Source organism: Xyrauchen texanus, chromosome 42 (assembly GCF_025860055.1).
Source record: "Xyrauchen texanus isolate HMW12.3.18 chromosome 42, RBS_HiC_50CHRs, whole genome shotgun sequence".
In the NCBI taxonomy this organism is placed as follows: Eukaryota; Metazoa; Chordata; class Actinopteri; order Cypriniformes; family Catostomidae; genus Xyrauchen; species Xyrauchen texanus.
Window position 1 is genome coordinate 28,045,570 of NC_068317.1, and position 18,641 is coordinate 28,064,210.

At 34.5% G+C, this 18,641-nt stretch overlaps 1 protein-coding gene across 5 annotated transcripts in view; it reads right to left on the minus strand.

The window, feature by feature from the left end:
* Positions 1 to 3,921: 3,921 nt before the first annotated feature.
* Positions 3,922 to 18,641, minus strand: part of LOC127634846 (RNA-binding Raly-like protein) — a 155,317-nt gene continuing 140,597 nt past the window's right edge. For all 5 annotated transcript variants that reach the window (XM_052114557.1, XM_052114556.1, XM_052114558.1 and 2 more), the window contains 6 exons: positions 18,157 to 18,204; positions 16,027 to 16,208; positions 10,379 to 10,492; positions 7,801 to 7,970; positions 6,124 to 6,158; positions 3,922 to 5,964 (listed from right to left, as the gene is read on the minus strand). In XM_052114557.1, coding sequence (XP_051970517.1) covers positions 6,126 to 6,158; positions 7,801 to 7,970; positions 10,379 to 10,492; positions 16,027 to 16,208; positions 18,157 to 18,204 — 547 coding nt within the window. In that variant the 3' untranslated portion in view covers positions 3,922 to 5,964; positions 6,124 to 6,125. The remainder of the gene's footprint in view (positions 5,965 to 6,123; positions 6,159 to 7,800; positions 7,971 to 10,378; positions 10,493 to 16,026; positions 16,209 to 18,156; positions 18,205 to 18,641) is intronic.

Sequence of the window (18,641 nt, forward strand, 5' to 3'; positions counted from 1 at the left end):
GACGGCAGGAAACATATCTGTGTACCTTGATATGAGTCTTGTAAAAAGAGAAATCAAAGAGACATGGGCTGCCCATAGACAGAAAATTTCTCTCTGGCAGTATTGATTACATAAAGACCATTTTATTACATATGAGGAATGAAGGCTATACAATGCTTGAAATTACCAAATAAAACTGAAGATTTCATATAAAGGTGTATACTATAGTCTACCTTCCAGAAGGCAGCAGAGAGATTGCTTGTTTAGCTTGTATACTTTTGAATTTACAGCACTTTGGTCAAACTTGGTTGCTTTTAAATGTGCTATGTAAATAAATATTGATTGATTGATGATAGGGGTGAGTTTCATCCTTCAGAATGCTGCTGTTTCTGCAGAGGCAGCAATATCAGAAGGTGTCTTCCAGCGAGGGCACAAGGAGTCCAGCTATTTTCTGGGCTGTGTTTCTGACTCCCTGGAGAGCTCTCCTGTCTGATGCTGAACAGTTGCCATACCATGCTGTAATACAGTATGCCAGTACATTCTCTATAGAGCAGTGGCAGAAGGACACGAGCAACTTCACAGACAGGTTGGTTTTCCTAAGTGTCCTAAAAAAATAAAGCCGCTGTTGAGCCTTCCTGACCAGGGCAGTGGAGATTATGGTCCTCTGTGAAATGGGTTCCTTGAAACTTGAAGCTGTAAACCCTCTCCTCGTCTTCTTATCTGATAGCAAATCACGCTCTCATATGATAATTATCGACCACCACTGACCCGTGACCTCTTCGAGTCATTGCCCATCAGAACCAGTTCAGTCCATTCAATTAAAACTAGAGGAACATCAGTCTAAGGAGAGATGTGGAGCCCAAACTTCATGTGACTGATGAGGACACAGAAGTCTCTCCAACTCTCAACAATGTTGTAGGAAATCAATATGTAATTTTCTCCCTGAATCTGCACTGGATCCTGAAAAATCAATTTTCCATTTTTTTTTTCCCCCACCTGAGCTTCCGAAACAGCTGGGCCAACAGCTTCTGTTCCAGAGATGATAGCAATTAAACTGATCAGCCTGAAGACTCTTAGTGGCATTAATACATCTAAATAAATTAAGATTTAACTGGTGAGTGATAGGGCTTGATGTCTGTAATTTCAACATACAGAACTGCAAAATGAATGTCTATGTTCAGAAGGAATTACTAGCTTAATACTTACTGAATGCTGTGCCAACAATTTTTTCATAGTAATTGTTTAATAAATAGTACCATTAAAAAAAATGGGTAAAATTGTTTACAATGTCTTTCTTCTGCTCTAGCTTGTACTACTTTAGCTACTAATGGAATTGCTTATTACTGATAAAAGCATCTGCTAAATGACTAAATGTAAAAATGGATAATGAAAAAGTAAAAATAGTGTCATTGCTAAGTTGGCATACTGTCAAACTACTCTTTCATTAGATTTGTCAGAAATTGTATGTGAAATATAGAAGTAGGCCTATGCTATTCCACACATAGCAAGTGAAACATTAGGCATAGAGTAACTGCATACATCTTTTCAAATAGAAGTATTCTACATTTTTGTCACATTAAGACATCTTGCATGTTTTTCTTTTAATTAAGCGAGCTGCATCAGGTTATCATCTTGAAAATCAAGCTTTATAAAAATGATCAATATCTTATTCGTAACATTTGGCAGTCCGATCAAATAATGAGTCAAAATAGATGTTTAACAACGTGGCTGTCAGGATGCTCAAACAAACAGCAATGTTTTATAGTGCCACAAACCCACAGTGTTTTCACTTTTTTGGATAAAATGCCTGCAAATGGCTTATTTATAGTTAATAGTTGTGTTTGTGCATTAAGATGGAATAGGTGTTTTTAACATTGGAAAAATGACACAATTCAGCTTTAAAGTGCAGCAATTCACTTTAAAGACAAAAATATAATAGGGAAGAGGATGCTCACTTATGCACTCACTATGTTTGAATACAAATTCATTCACTGGCCTGCCTGAAGATTTCCTGAAGAGTATAGAATGAACTGAGCCAGCTAGACTTATCAGGCTGCGATTACCCACAGTTAGCCATCATACATGTCTGTCTAAGCCCTTGGGACTCCATATTGTTAAGCTATTTTTCTGAGACTGCTACTGACCATGGGGTCTTTGCTATCGACACTTTATTCAATGGCTCTTTGTGTAGTCTATTGTCAAACATAATACTCAGTATAGCAAAAAGTGTGTGGATACTAAAACCACACCCAAATGATTGTTAAACATTACATTTCAAAACCATAGACATTAATAAAGTTTGGCCATATACAGTTTTTTTTTTAAACACTCTTTATCATAGATGTGCACAATGCACACATTTTTAGTGTTAACCTGTCGGAAAATCTTTAAATATGTTATTTTGCTGGATATGTGAATGTTTATATTTAGTTATTGTATAAAATGTAAAATTACATATGTAGCTTTCCTTAATTGTGTGAAATGCTATATGATGTGTTACTATCCAGTTTTATTCCAATGACAACTCTAAGTGACCTACACTGTAAAACATGGCTGTAATTTTAACAGTAAAATACTGTAAAATGCTACAATAATTGATTAATGAGTATTAACTAAAATATACAGTACATTTTTTTAATATATTTAAAAAGACAATACAATTGTTTTTACAGTAAATTGTTGTAAAAATGTAATGTTTTAGATGTAAAAAGTAAGATTTTCCTGTATAATTAATGGTATAAATGTACATTATTTTTAACAAGAGAGTAAATGTACTTTTTACAATAAATTATTGTTAAAATTACTGTTAAAAAAACTATAATCGTGCGTTTCCACAATTTTATGGGAATAGTTATGTTTCTTCTTATTTTTAATATCAGTTACCTACACTGGGGTGTTCTGTTTTATATTTAATGAAGTTTTGTTAATGTTTACTGCAATATTTAAATTTGATGTGTTACCATGATGGCGTTTAGTGTTTGTGTGAGTGCAACTGAGCGCTGTCTCTACATGCTTATTGGAAAATGCTTCTGGAAGAGCCACTATTGGTGAACTTTATGTCATCGTGTGCTCTTCTGTCATTTTACAGTGATTAACAATACCTTATAAAGTAAAAAGCAGATTTTTACAGATTCAGAAGGTTAATATAAAGTTTATGATATGATTATTTTACTGTAAATTTATTTTTTTACAGTGCCAGGCAGCATGTTCATATAAATTACAACAGTTATAAACTGTAAAATGTTCATGCTGTTCTGCAAAGTTGTTTACACATTTACTGTACATTTTACATAATTAATCTGGCAACCACAGCTGTCAGTTTTTTTTATTATTGTTGTAAAAACAACAGGATATTTTTTACAGTGTTTGAAATTAACCCAAAATATATTTTGCATTGTTTGTACAGCTGTGTGAGTCATTAGAAAGCTTCTCACAGATTATTGTCATAGCACCCGACTTCATTTTAATATTTTTCAAATAAGACTTGGAAAAAAAAAATGCATATCTAGCCCTGAGCTAATATAATATAAATGTTAATGAAGATTTGTGCAGTGAGCTGGGAGATGAATATTAGAAATGCTGCAAAACCACTTTATCTTTTGGATATGAAATTGTATATTGCATTCCAAGTTTTTTCTTTCTTTTTTCTCAAAGTAATAGAGTAACCCAGTACAAATAAATTAGGCCAAGACCGAGTCATGGGAAAAATTTGACTAGTTGGTGAATTCATATCAAATTAAAACCTTTATAATTGTTCTCAGCCTTATTCAGGAATGTTAATGTAGTTGGAATCCATCCAAAGGCAGGTTTTGTTTTTCTCATTCATAATTTACCCTTGTGGAAAATCATGATAACTGGATTTTAAAAAGCATTTTGTAAACAAAAAATGTCACGTGATGTCTTTGTGGATTTGTTTAACATTGTTGAATGTTTATTTTTCTTTCTTTTTTACACAAAAAATCCAGGATATGATGCAAATATGGGTGTCAAACAGGAATAAGTCAGTATGTAATGGTTTTTCAGTCATTTTCCATTATAATGCAAAGCTGAATTCCATTTATATTAATATAATTAATCAAATTGGTGCTTTCTAAACAACTTCCTTAGTTCCAGTGTTAATTGTCTCATGCATATTGCAGAAATGAGATCCAAACAATGTTAATACACTGGACGGATACCATGTGAAGTGGCCAGTGGCCCTAATTAACCCAGACATTTGCTTTTGATGTTGATAAATTGAGTGTGTTTGATTCACCATCTGCTGAAGCTGCACTCAGGTGCATTCAAATCTATGACAGGTGCTGTGGTCCCTCCCCCACCAAACGCACATACACAGAAATGACCTGTGACAAGCGTTTTCCCTCTTACTTTGCATTTAATATATTGCACATACTGTACTTACTCACATTACTCACTACTTTATTTAAGGAATTTTAAGCAATGGTACTTGAATATTGTGAGAAAACTTCTCGAGTCTTTAAGGCTAATTTGCAAAAAGGTAAATAATAATACAGCCAAGTTCTTTCTTTTACATGACTTATTAGCTATGACCATCATAATAAAATTCTTATGTTGGCCTGTATGTGTAGCTGTAATTTAAAGATTATATTCTGTTCTATTTCATAATAAATCTAGAAAAAAAGGATTAATTTTCAAAATGTTTATATAGTGATTGTAAGGGAAGCCTTATACCACAAAACCTACAGCCAGACAACAAATGAAACAACTGAAAATGCATTAAAATAATAAACATGCTAATCATAAAAATATATTTACAAATAGTTTACATTTCTATACAATATGAAGTTATTCACTTATGATACCAGGCTTCTCAGCCTGGATTGACTGGATTGGTTTTATCGAACAAGACACTGATTTGAAAATATAAAAGAGTTGTCACATTTTTCCAATGATCCATTACTTGTGTTATTTTGTTTTGTTCTCTATACACATGTATTAAAACAAATTAAATATGTACAGTAGCAGAATGAAAATGTCAGCAGAACAAATTGGAATATTCTGAAGATTTTTCTGTAAATCTGCCTTACAAAAATAGAGTTCATTATGCCATACTCTATACTGAATGACATCATAGAGAACAGAAACAGTGTGACAACTACATGTGATTTTGCTTTAAACAGCTATGCATGAAACAAAAAGCAATACAAGTACAAGACAAGTACAACATATTAATAGTATCATTACAAATGATGAAATATTAAGAGAAAATTCATTTTTTAGAGTTGGTCTGACGATATTTCTTAGGGGACAGATCTACAACTCTTTGGTTAGTCTTGGACTACACTGAGTATTGGACTAAATATTGTAAATATTCTTTTACTTGATTCAGTCTGAGAATTAAAACTAAAATAGATATTTTTTTTTATCCATGGAGGACAACTGTACAACAATCATTCTAAACACTTTTAGAAAAAAATAAAAATGTCTATGAAATGAGTGTGTGAGGAAAAAGACAACATGGTGATACAAATACTCAATATGAGAAATAAAGAAAGAAAAAATCAAACAGAAACAAAAAGGTTTTGCTGACAGTCTCATGAAACATTTAATTGTTCAACTTCAATACAGACCTTTTAAAATCTCTTATAATTTATAATTATTTAAAAACAAACTTCCTGTTAATACTGAGGGTTTAAAAAATGACAAGTTATTTTTTTCTGGCATTTAAGGCTCATTTTGCACACAGATTGTTGCAAATAAATGATATTTGCGTGAAGTTTAAAATCGACAAACTTATTTTGCATTTACATCATAAGTGTAAATCAAAATATGACTGAATATGACAAATGCTATTAAAAGAAAATAGCAATAGTGACTGATGCTAAATGGTGTCAAAATATTTGCTCTTCCTCTAATCACGCCATTAGAGGGAGTTCAGTGCCTCTTTAAGAGGAGATGTCAGTCTTTGCAGAATGTCTTGTCTTCTGTTCAATGCAGAGTTGATTTCCTCTGTAGATGACGACTCTAAAGACAAGACAATGTATTGCAATCCATTTAACCAATAAAAAATGATCACATTTATTGATTAATTAAATAAATGCATTGCAAAACACTAGAGACATCTGTAAAAGCATTTAAACACAATATTTCCTTTTTTATATATACATAAAATAATTGACTTACCTTCAATTGTCAATATCAGACACATGATTTTCCATCTAAAACAGGAATAAAGATGATTTGAGTTCAGGTATAAAAGGTGATTTGAGTTCAGAAATATTTATTGATTCAGTTCAGGAAATCAGATTGATTCAGTTCAGGAAATCAGATTGATTCAGTTCAGGAATTCAGATGGATTCAGTTCAGGAAATCAGATTGATTCAGTTCAGGAAATCAGATTGATTCAGTTCAGGAATTCAGATGGATTCAGTTCAGGAAATCAGATTGATTCAGTTCAGGAATTCAGATGGATTCAGTTCAGGAATTCAGATGGATTCAGTTCAGGAAATCAGATTGATTCAGTTCAGGAATTCAGATGGATTCAGTTCAGGAAATCACATTGATTCAGTTTAGGAATAAAGCTGAATTTAGTTCAAGAATTCAGACTGATTCAGTTCAGGAATTTAGTTTAGGAATTCAGAATGATTCAGTTCAGGAATTTAGTTCAGGAATTCAGACTGATTCAGTTCAGGAATTCAGATGGATTCAGTTCAGGAAATCAGATTGATTCAGTTTAGGAATAAAGCTGAATTTAGTTCAGAAAATCAGACTGATTCAGACCAGGAATTCAGTTCAGGAATTCAGTTCAGGAATTCAGATGGATTCAGATCAGGAATTCAGATTGATTCAGTTTAGGAATAAAGATGAATTTCATTCAGTAATTCAGACTGATTCAGTTCAGGAATTCAGATTAATTCAGTTCTAGGACATAGATGAATTTAGGTCACAAATTCTGATTAATTAAATTTAGGAATACATATTAATGTGGTTCAGGAACACAGGTTAGTTAGGTTCATAAACACATATTAAGTCATTTCATTAAATTTGATAAATTCAAACTGACTACGTTCAGGAATACAGATTGATTCAGTTCAGGAATTCACATTAGCTCTGAAAAATTGGACTTCAACTTAGAAATGCAATTATAGTGAGCCAGTTCTGCAGGACTTGAATTAATAGTTTTGTAACATAGCAAAGAAATCGCCTTGGTCTCAACCTGGATGCATGGTATCAGATTAGCAGATGTACAGTATTCTGAAAATCCAGTCATTAATGCACTGAGTGAAAGCAAACACTCAGAATCTCACAAGACCTTGATATTTAGGCATGCAATACTTATATTCAGCATATCTACAAAAAGAAACAATATCGTAACCTCAGTTTCCCTTTAATTTTCATAATACCAAAGTCATGGTTTTAAACCACTTCACTAGAGCTGCTTATAAAAGTCATGTCTGCTAAATAGAGTTGATGGTGGTCATACCTTGGACCTGAAATATGGGTAACAAGCTGTTGGGAATGTTTCCTGCAGGAGTTCTGAGGGACGATTCCTCCTCGTTTCCATAGTTTCAGTGATAAAGGAGCTCATTAAAATACAGTCTGCCTGTTCAGTCCCAGAAGGAAGTTCATGCTAAATCTTAATTTGACTTTGCTGTTGGTCCTGGTGCTGCCGGACTTGGGCACCTCCAGAGGTTCTGACTCGTTTTAATTACTGTGTGTGACAGGTGAGGGGTAAGAGAGCAGAAAGCAGCCCAGTAGAACCCCATCAGCTGACACACTCTAATCCAGACCTCTCTCAAGCCCGCAACTATAAATATATTTGCAGAATTATCTTCATAAATTCTCATAGAGGCAAAGTACCAGATCAGTGCTGCCCTCTTCGTCATAGTCATCATCACCACCATCCGTCATTTCTCCCGCCTCTGCATCAAGAGGCTCCTCCCCTCCCTCCTCTCCGGAATTCTCAGCCGCCTCCGATATCGACTCCTCGTGCAACGAATCGCAGTTATCCTCATATTTCCTATGAGGTTCTGAAACAAAGAAAGAGCATATTTGAAGACTTATATGAATATAGGATTTATATCACAAATTTCAGTCGATGGAAAATTAATAATTAATCTGTAGCGGTGCATTTCTTCAATTAAGGGGAACAATAGATATTTATAGAAATAACAAATTAATGTATTTTTATTATTTTTTTTTAATTATGGTCACATTAAAACTGTCTTGGGAACTTTTTACTTAAACCTTTTCAATATTTATTGTGTAAAAATTATTCATATTTATTTAATTTTTTTTACAAAGATTACAACTGGTCCTCAGTTGTGGCATCATTTCCAAGACGAGTAACAATTTTGCCACTTGTAAAATGTTTCCAAATGTCAGTGTACTTAGTTGCCATGGAAATAACAGTGCCAAAGCAGAGCATGCTTGAGACGAAATATGAAATGTGATCAAGATAAATATCACCTGTGTAAAAAATATATAAAATAAAATAGGAATAAAATTAAGTAAAAAAATACAAATAAATATTTATAAAAAAGTATATATAAAATATTGTGTCATTTCCAACCAATCTGTAATTTTGTCAAATTATGCAAGAGTAAAATTGTTTAATTGTGCCTATTTATTTAGGATACATAAAGTGGTAGCTATAAATCTAGCCTTAGCAGGACATAGGAGTCTTAAATGGCCTTTTCCACCACATACTGCTATCAAAGACATATTTAAAGAGGTCATGATATGAGGAATAAAGAGGTCAATGTACTATTAAAACAAGTTGTAAGTTCCAGAACTCAAAACCTTCTTACTGCAATAAGAGCATTTGTTGAAACCATAGTTCTCAACTTCCTCCACATTGTGATGTCACACTGTGGTAGACATTTGCATCTGACTGCCTCTACAACAACACATCAATGCCTAATTTACAGTATCACTTCTGTAGCCCTGCCCAGTAGTGGTGAGCAGTGATATGGCAAGGAGCAACAGTGGAGGTTACTGTCAAGTCTTAAAGGAGAAGCAGCACCAAAACCGAGCATTTCTGACAGAGGCTCAGAATGAGAGTGAAAAATTATGTAATGTAATGCAAGTAATGATTAAATACTTATAAATAAAATATAATGTACACTGTATATTATAAACAAATAATAATTCAGATAATTAAATTCAGATATATGAATTACATTATTGTGGCAGAAGAGTTAAGCATTGACATGACAATACAAAAATTGGCTATAGAATCCAATATATTGTTTGTTCCCAATTCCCATATTACCGAACATAAGCCAATCATTGGCCTGCAGTTCATAACAATCCATTTAGCAATTAAGTTTGTCAATCTGTCCGGGATATATATATATATATATATATATATATATATATATATATATATATATATATATATATATATATATTATAAGGACTTTTCTAAGGACACTTCAATGTAAACATGCATCAAACGGATGCTTTTGGAGCATCTCAATTTGGTTGCATCGCGTCATAAACATACCATTTTTAGGTTGCTGTGCCAAGTTTAATATAGCTTGAAACTAAGAAAAACACTTCTTGAGATCCCTGCGCTCATATTTGCACTCCATCAATCTGTGTTTGAACGCAAGAAGGCATTCCCATCTTGTGCTGTCTGCTGTGGGTAAGTGTGGTTGGTTTGTTCTATTGTTGCCTAAACAGCTAGAGTTTCGTTTAATGCCCACAGGAGAAAACAGGTGGTACTTCAAGCTTTCCTTATTACTTTCCAGGGACATGATTAATTGCATTAATGTTTTAATGCATTATTTTTATATATAATTAATCACATTAAATTGTAGGCCCAAAATGTAATCAAACAACACATATTCATCATTTCAAATGTAGTGAAAATGAAATGTCTCAAGGTCAGTTGTCCGAAACGTTGCAATACAATTCTGACTGATTTTTCCTTTTTCCTTCATAATATTCGATGTCTAACACACCTACCAGTAACCTTTAATGAGTGTGAGGTTTATTAATTTAACAGACAAAAATGTATTTTGCTGTGAAATACAGTATAAAAATGTGTGTTTTATGCAGACTATTTTCTAAAAGTTCACAGGACGAAAAGTGCCCATATTTGAAGAAACATCAGACACACACATTGGCCAAAAGTTTGAGTCTAGAATGCGAGACTATAGTACTTATGTTCCTATGTGTGTCTACTGCATGAAAATAGGACTCTCATCAACTGGTGCACAGGGATTTGGGATGTTCTACAGTAAAACAGTACAAGATTGCCTTTATAACAGTTATGACAAACTGGCTGCTGTCTCCCTGCCTGTCACAGAGATGGATAGAGTGTATGCACTCTTAATATTCTTCCCTGTACAGCCTATGTCTCCCCCACCCCGTCCCCCATCCCGCTGGATTGGATTTTATTTCTGCTCTACTATAGCTCTTTCATACTCACCGCACTCGGCTCTCTGCTGTTTCTCGATCTTCTCCAGGCGGCCCAGAAGCGAGTCGATTTTCATCTTGATTTGAATCAGTTCACGTTTGATAGTCTGGAGTTGATTTGACTTTACTGCAAGTGATGAAAAAGCAATAAACACATAGAACAAGGCAAGATTTGATGAGATGTAAGTGGCAGTGTTCATTCATTGCAACCCACCAAGAATAATTAATATCTCAGACTTACTCATCCAGGCCTGCTGGACCTAATCGAGGAGTTCAAAGAATTCTCTTCCCTGCTGTTTGTAATTTAGTTTCATCCCTAATCTTATATCACCCACGCTGGTTAAAATCAGCAGACACAAGACCACGATTCTCTGCTTGTTTTCATGGCAACTGCTACTTATCAGCTAATAAAACCTAAATAAGACTAAAATTTGTTTTTGACCTCATAGAACTACAATCTGTATTTTTTCCTGTTAATGGACTTGCCAAAACAAGCTCTAATACTTATTGCGTTCTGCAAATTATACACTGTATACAGCATACTATTTTTGTAGTATGTAAAATGGTATGTACCATAAAATGATAAAACCCCCAAACAGTAGTATTCTATATTGTTGTTATATGACCTCCATATGCCGCATGTTTAAATCAGCGAGTGCTATCCAGTTGCACCCTTAGAAATTCAGCATTTTTAATGACCCTTTGTGAAGGAAAACGTGCAAAATATTTGGAGTGTGATCAAGTAATGAGTCGAGAAATAGACAATACGAATCAAAGTTGTTATTGCTTTAGGTTCATTCATAACACTGGAAATGGAAAGTAAAGTTGAGTGGATTGCCTTGTGGAATACAGGGTTCCTGGTCTTTTTGACCAATTAATTTCCATGAATTTTCCAAGACCTTTCCAGTCGTTTTTGACTACTGGAAAAGGAAAAATCATTTTGATTCAGACTGATTGGCTAATAGACCCTTTTCACAAACATGTAATGACACATTTCTGCCTTATCTAAAAGTGTAAATGTAGTAAACTATGTTATATGATGAACAATTTAAAAAAATACTTAATGTAAATTTATAAAATTGTAGTTTGTATTACATTACCGTGGAATAAGTAAAAAAAAAAAAAAAAAAAAAAAAAAGAGTTACCGCAGCGGCAATGAGGAGTCTAACACAACAGCAGAGTGAGTGATAGAAAACAGTTATCCAGCGCTCTCTATTTTTATCTTGTTTTCAAAGCTGTGAAAGCGTAATCGTTGATTTTTCTTTTGCTGTTGGAGCAAACGGGTAGGCAAAAATAAGCAGGTAACATGCTGGCTAAAAAATGTATTCTCTAACTTTTAAGGGCCATTCACATAAACACTTATTTCTGTAATTTCTTTGTGCTCTTTTTCCTTTTTTTATGTAAACATAGACCATTGCGGAACATCCAGTTGTTTTTCAGCATCTTGCGCAGGAGCATGCATTTTTTAGATGCTGTATCAGATAAAAAAAAAAAGAATGGCAACTTTTAAAAACATGTCTCGAGACACTTGCGTTCTGTTATATGCACTGTGTCTAGCTTTTTTTAGCACTATAACACGTTCGGTTTGAACGGCCCTAGTTTGTAGGTTTAGTCGCAAAGACGGCGACCCCGGAGCTAGACAGTTTACAATCCAGAATTATCACCATTGTTCTCTTGAGTAAGACACTTGACCCCTGGTCACTCCAAGATATTGTCCCTGCAATTAATGTGCTGCATGTCACATGGAATATAAAGTCTCTGATAAATACCTGCTCGCTTATTTCATGTTGCTAATTCCTGTAACAATTTTGTGGTTTAATATGTCCACTGTTTTTTTTTGCACCAGACCGCTGTCAGATACACCTCCCTCAGATGTTTACACCATTGAACACACATTGAATCTTGAAACAAGTTTTGGTAATAAACACTTAAATCATGCAGCCTCTCTCGGCAGACAGGAATGACCTTGGTGGAAAGTGAAAGCCCAGAGAATTAGAAAATGGGGCAGCAGATGGTATCCGACATAGGAAATTATTGAAATGGCCCTTGACATCTTTCAGAAATAGTTAGTGTCATGTCTGACACATGTAAGAGGAGTGTTCTGCATACTTTTACAGTGAAGGTTCTGGACCATAGAGCAGGTTGAAAAGCGCAACAGTCAGCTTCAGGAAGTAAATATGCCATTAATGTTTTCCAGAGGCAAACTGATTTTTAATGATAATTATAAATCTTGAAAGACAGACCTACCGTGAGCTCTGAGATACAAGTTGAAGCCATCAGTCAGCATTATTTTAACGCTCTATTTTAATATACTTTAACCCCTCCTTGGTCTTAACGGTCAAGTCCCTACGTTGTCCTTAAGGGTCAGATTGACCCTTTTTTAATGTTGAAGTTCAAAAGCTTGTAATAAAGGCTCTATTTGCTCTATCTCTCCACTTTAGGTCTTAAATTGTTCATCTAGGTGCCAACTAACACTAGTAAATTTCACCATCACCTTAATTCACAACATTTAGATCTGAAAGGCAGGGGGAACCCCAACTCCACCCATAGACATCCAGTCTTTTTTGAGAAGCCTCACCATAAAATTGTTGAAAAAGTCAAAATGCTATTATAAGAACACTCATAATTAAAATCACACACACACACACACACACACACACACACACACACACACACACACACACAGTTGTGTTTCCATGTTTTATGGGGACTTTCCATAGACATAATGGTTTTTATACTGTACAAACTTTATATTCTATCCCCTAAACCTAACCCTACCCCTAAACCTAACCCTCACAGAAAACTTTCTGCATTTTTACATTTTCAAAAAACATAATTTAGTATGATTTATAAGCTGTTTTCCTCATGGGGACAGACAAAATGTCCCCACAAGGTCAAACATTTCGGGTTTTACTATCCTTATGGGGACATTTGGTCCCCACAAAGTGATAAATACACGCTCACACACACACACACACACACACACACACACACACACACACACACACACAGGTGCAGCAATTATTATGAGGATTCTCTATAGACATAATGATTTTTCTACTCTATGAACTATAGATTCTATCCCCTAACCATACCTAAGTGATTAGAATGATAGGGACACTAGAAATGTCCTCATAAACCACATTTATAGCATAATAACCATGTAATTACAAGTTTGTAACCTAAAAAAATTTACAGTTGATGTAAATCAGTGTTAAAAATAAAAAAGAGTCAAATTGACCCATAAGACCAAGGAAGGGTTAAAGCAATATGTTTTAAATATTATGATTTTATATAATAATGAACAGCTTTCCTTAACATTTCGAAATAGTTCTAGATGTAGATTGTTAAAACAAAAAAAGAACCACAGCTCAATAAATCACAACACATGCACGAACCAACGAGCCATGGCTCCAATGCATTTAGACTTTCACATTAGCAAACATAATCAATGAGATAAGAAAAATGCTTCTGGAAAATACAATGTGGGTTGAGTGCACACTGAGTGAAAATTTCTGAGGAACATCTTGACCTGCTGACTTGTTTATTTCATAATAATTGTACCTCTAAAATACATACGAATGGCTTTTTGAAAAATGAATTAGCCTCAATTAAAAAAAATATTTCGAGCTCTTCCTATCCTCGAGAAAGCCAGAACTTGTCATTCCGATTTCACTGCCTTCAGTCCTGATAACAGCATGACCCAGTACTGCTTTCACACTGCTGCCAGCTTTTGTACTACCTCACAAAATGGTGTCACCTGCCATCAGCCGCCTGAGGCAGAGAACTCCGCGTGTGTAGCTGTTTAGTTGACAGAGCACTGTATCTACTGCAATTCAATGAATGTGTTTGTAAGAGTGTGTGTGGAATTGAATTGGTCCAAAAAGTACAACATACAAAAATGCATCTGATATTTGCCTTCAAGCATTCAAACATGAATTTTGAAGGATACAAGAAAGACTGTTTTAATCTGAGCATCCTATGAAACATGTATTACTTAAGTTCTGCATACTACTTCTGTTTTTGACGAGCTACACTGACTGGTATTAAACTGTGTTTACTTATTAATGTATCATTCAGAAGACATGTCTTACAATTCATGAACAGCAGGGACTAGTTCACACATAATGGGTCCATGGACACAATCAACACATTTTAGGTTCAAGTTTTTCACAGTATTCAATAGATCATTTTAAACTGCAATTTTTGTTCTTTATCAGTATTTGTCTTGTTTTTCAGCGAAACATCCTTAAAATGAGAGATTAGTTTATGTGACAAGCAAAATTGTGGATAACAAGAATTATTTTCTCTTTATTTTCTTAGCCTCTGTCACCATTCACTTTCATTGCATCTTTTTTCCATACAATGACAGTGAATGGTGACTCAGGCTGCAGTGCCTCACATCTCCTTTTATGCTCCACGGAAGAAAGAAGGTCCTTTGGGTTTGGTTTGCTATTCATGTCCCTTTCTTTTTATGGGTGATCTCTATTTGGGACAAAATTTGCTGTTGTTATGTTTAGCACATTTTTAACCATTATAAGTCTTCTGCTTCCGTTCAGTAGAAAAAACACCCTAAATACGAGATAAACACAAACGTCTGCATTTTTAATCTTGGAAGTTGTTTACTGTTGAAGTAAAGTTTACTAAACCAAACTTTTTGAGCCAAATTAAATGTTATTTTGGTGGCCTATAAAACTAATCTGCAGTTTGTGCTGCATAGCGCAGGGAGAACTCTATTGAAATGCAGATTTAGGTAAACAGTTGCACTTTTGTGTACATGCCGCGGATATTTCTGATAGTGAATTGCGCTGATATAGTTAAAGCCCCCGGAGAGACCACAGCACTACAGCTAAGAGCATTAGTGTCATGCACCACAGCTAATCTCTGTTTCTAAGCAACATGTTTAGAGGAGAAAGTGGGATGCTGACAGATTCAGGGTTAGAGATCAAATCTGAATTAGTGCTATGAATTTTAATTTACACACATCTGCATTACATTCCGTCTTTCTGTTTGACTCAAATCCAGTGTTGCCATATCACAATAAAAGTTTGAAATTGATTCATATGGGTACAGTTCAGTTATAATGTCCACTTTGCTTTTAAATAAATGATATCCGAGATAATGCTTGTAATTATGGGGACCTTCTAACTTGGTACATTATGAAAATATACATTTTACTAATTATAATGTAATAGTTTTTCATCCTTTTGGTGACATTATAGCTGTATCACAAATCCATGTATTCCATCAATTAACATGATATTATATTGCATATAGTATAGTTTGTTTCATATTTATTGTTTACGCAAAATATGGTTGCGAATGTGAGTGATTTTCTTTCATTGTAGTTGTGGGTCTTGCACAGAGTAAAATATCGATCTTGGGATTTAAGAATCGATATCGCAAATATTTATATTAAGGTCAAGATGCATTTGAAAATCTATATTTTTACCTATTCCTTATAAAGTGTGACTAACATCAGCCCTGACCATCGGCTGTTTGTAATCACTTGGTAGATGTACGATAGTACAGACAATTGCTTATATCAGCTGATACCAATGTTTGGCAAATACATCAAAATTTTCTAAAAAGCAATTTTTATGTAATATTGATAGTGATTGGCAAATTATTATGGAAAAACTCATTATAAGATAGCCTTACATTTCAGCCCAGAGGAGAAGGATGACGATGATGATGATGGGGGTCTGGAGGAAGAAGTGGAAGAGGTTTTAATAGGAAAGGAACTCTTCCCGCGCCGAGTGGATGGAAGAACCACCCGTGAATGCTTCAGAGGGATCACAGCCCTTGGAGGAGGGGCCACCCTTCCGTGATAGTCAAAGAGCCTAACCAGACAAAAGAACCAAAGGAGATTCATGTGCATAGTTTAAAACAGTGATCTATCTATCTATCATTCTTTTAACATCTTAGAAAATTGGCTTGGTTTACATGCACTTTACATTAAGTTTATTTCTATATATGGTGATAACATTTACGATGCCTACTTAAGAAGCCATAACTTGCGCTTGTATATTTCTTCCAAACATTGTTTTTTATTAATGTTTGCTAGATTGAGTTTCTACCCATTTGTGATGTATTTAATTATGTTTTAATTTGCATTATTTTTTTGTGTGTAAAAATGTATACATAACACTGTGGTTGCATTTACTAGGGTTTACTATGCCTAGGATGCCAAATGTGGTAGGACCGACAACAAAGGCAACAAAAATGTCCTTAATGATGAAGTGTGTAATATTTATTATATTGATATTTATTGAGTCAATTACAAGTAAGCCATTTGTGGGTTGATTGCACACCAAAAACATTGCTCTGTTTGTTTGAGAGGACCATTCAGCCAGACACAGCAACATTGGCTTAACCAATGGTGTTAGTTTGGGGCGGGACCATCTGTTTGTACATCTGTTTGAAAATAGTGATTATTTTTGCAACTCCGCTAGTGCCTCATAAATGGTAAATTGTCTGCACTTATATAGCACCTTTTTAACCTTAGCGATATTCAAAGCGATTTACACTGCGTTCCTTTCACCCATTCACACACTCCAATGATGGCAGAACTGCCATGCAAGGCACTAGCCTGCCACTGGGAGCAACTTGGGGTTCAGTGTCTTGCCCAAGGACACTTCAGCATGTGGAGTCATGTGGCCAGGAATCCAACCAACCCTGCGATTATTGGACAACCCGCTCTAACACCTGAGCCACAGCCGCCCCTAAATGACACAATTCAGCTTTAAAATCGAACATTGAACTTGATTACTACTACCAAAAATTGTATACAGTAGGACAAACAATATGCAAAATTATTACCCTGACATAGCCTGAATTGGAACATTTATAATTTGTAAATGCACAATAGCAGAAGTGTGATTTAACAGATGGATTTCCCCCCAAAATACTGATTGAATGCATGGCATTTAACATGAACAACAAAAGATACGGAATGTATTTTCTCCTTCCTTTAAATGTTGTGTGCTATCATACCTATGCACCATTATATGGTTAGTTGCATTTTATTATTTGCATTTAGCATTCCTTTTCCGTGATGTCCATGACCCATAGACCTGAGGTCCATTTTTGGATTGAGGACCCCTGGTTTCAAACAGACATCTCAACATCAAGTCAAGCTTTTGATTCAGAGTTATGGCATATTTTAAAGACTTTTCTGTGTAAATGTCTCATATTTCCACCATTAAAAACCTTTTTCACTCCTTGTTCCTGGTATCCCATACAATTAGCGGAGCTACTTTTGAAATTCGCCATCAAGGCAGTCAAAGTCTTTAAAAGAATTTGGTAATAAAAGGAAATTTGAAAGAAAATGTCAAACAAAGGCAAATGCCCTTGCTTTCATATAATATCTTGTGGATATGCACCGCTCTGCACCCAGCTGACATTTAGTAAATGTCTCTCTCTGCTAATAAAAGATGGGATCCAAAGCAGGAAATAATTTAAATAAAACATGCCTTCTAAGACATGTAAGAAGAGCTTCATTTATTGATTCAATTCATTTAACTACTTTCACAGACAAACTGTAGGTGTTTAAGATAAATAAAGTCACGGAATGTTTAATTACTTTCATATCTTTGTATGTATCTTTTCATCTTTTTCAATCTTGAAAAACTATTCTGTGACATTTGACAAGGCTTAAAAAAATGTGGCATTTTGAACCATGAAGGATTCATAAACAACTGCTGAAGGACTCAAGTGTTTAAAACTGCTGCCTGGAATAACAGAAACTATTTCAAATGTTTCAATAACTTTAAATAAGTGCATACATACCGATTGTAGAAGTCATCCCTGTAGTAATCATAATCAAATTCATAACCACTGAAAAGAAGACAAAGGAGTTTCAGTATAAATATGGTGACTTGAAAATTGAGTGTAATGTTACATTCATGTCATTAACAAATTAACATAATTACGAGAAAGTATTCACTTTTCAGAGAACACATAAATACAAATTGTAAATTTGTACATCACGTGAAACTCTGTTGGATAGCAAAAAAGGAAAAAATAACTGGCCATATATGTCTCAAAAGTAAGTTACTTGCATCTCACTTATAGAAGTGTTAATAAATAAAAGCAATATCATTTGCAATCGTGCTGATGTAGTCAGTACCAGCAAGGCTTTGATTCCTTGCAGCCTCGTACAACATCACTCTTGCTCACGTGATAATGCAATGAAAAGAAACTGACACACCAATTATCACCGATCTGACACATCTGCAGAAGTCCCACCCCGCTTGGTTTTACAATTTGAAAGC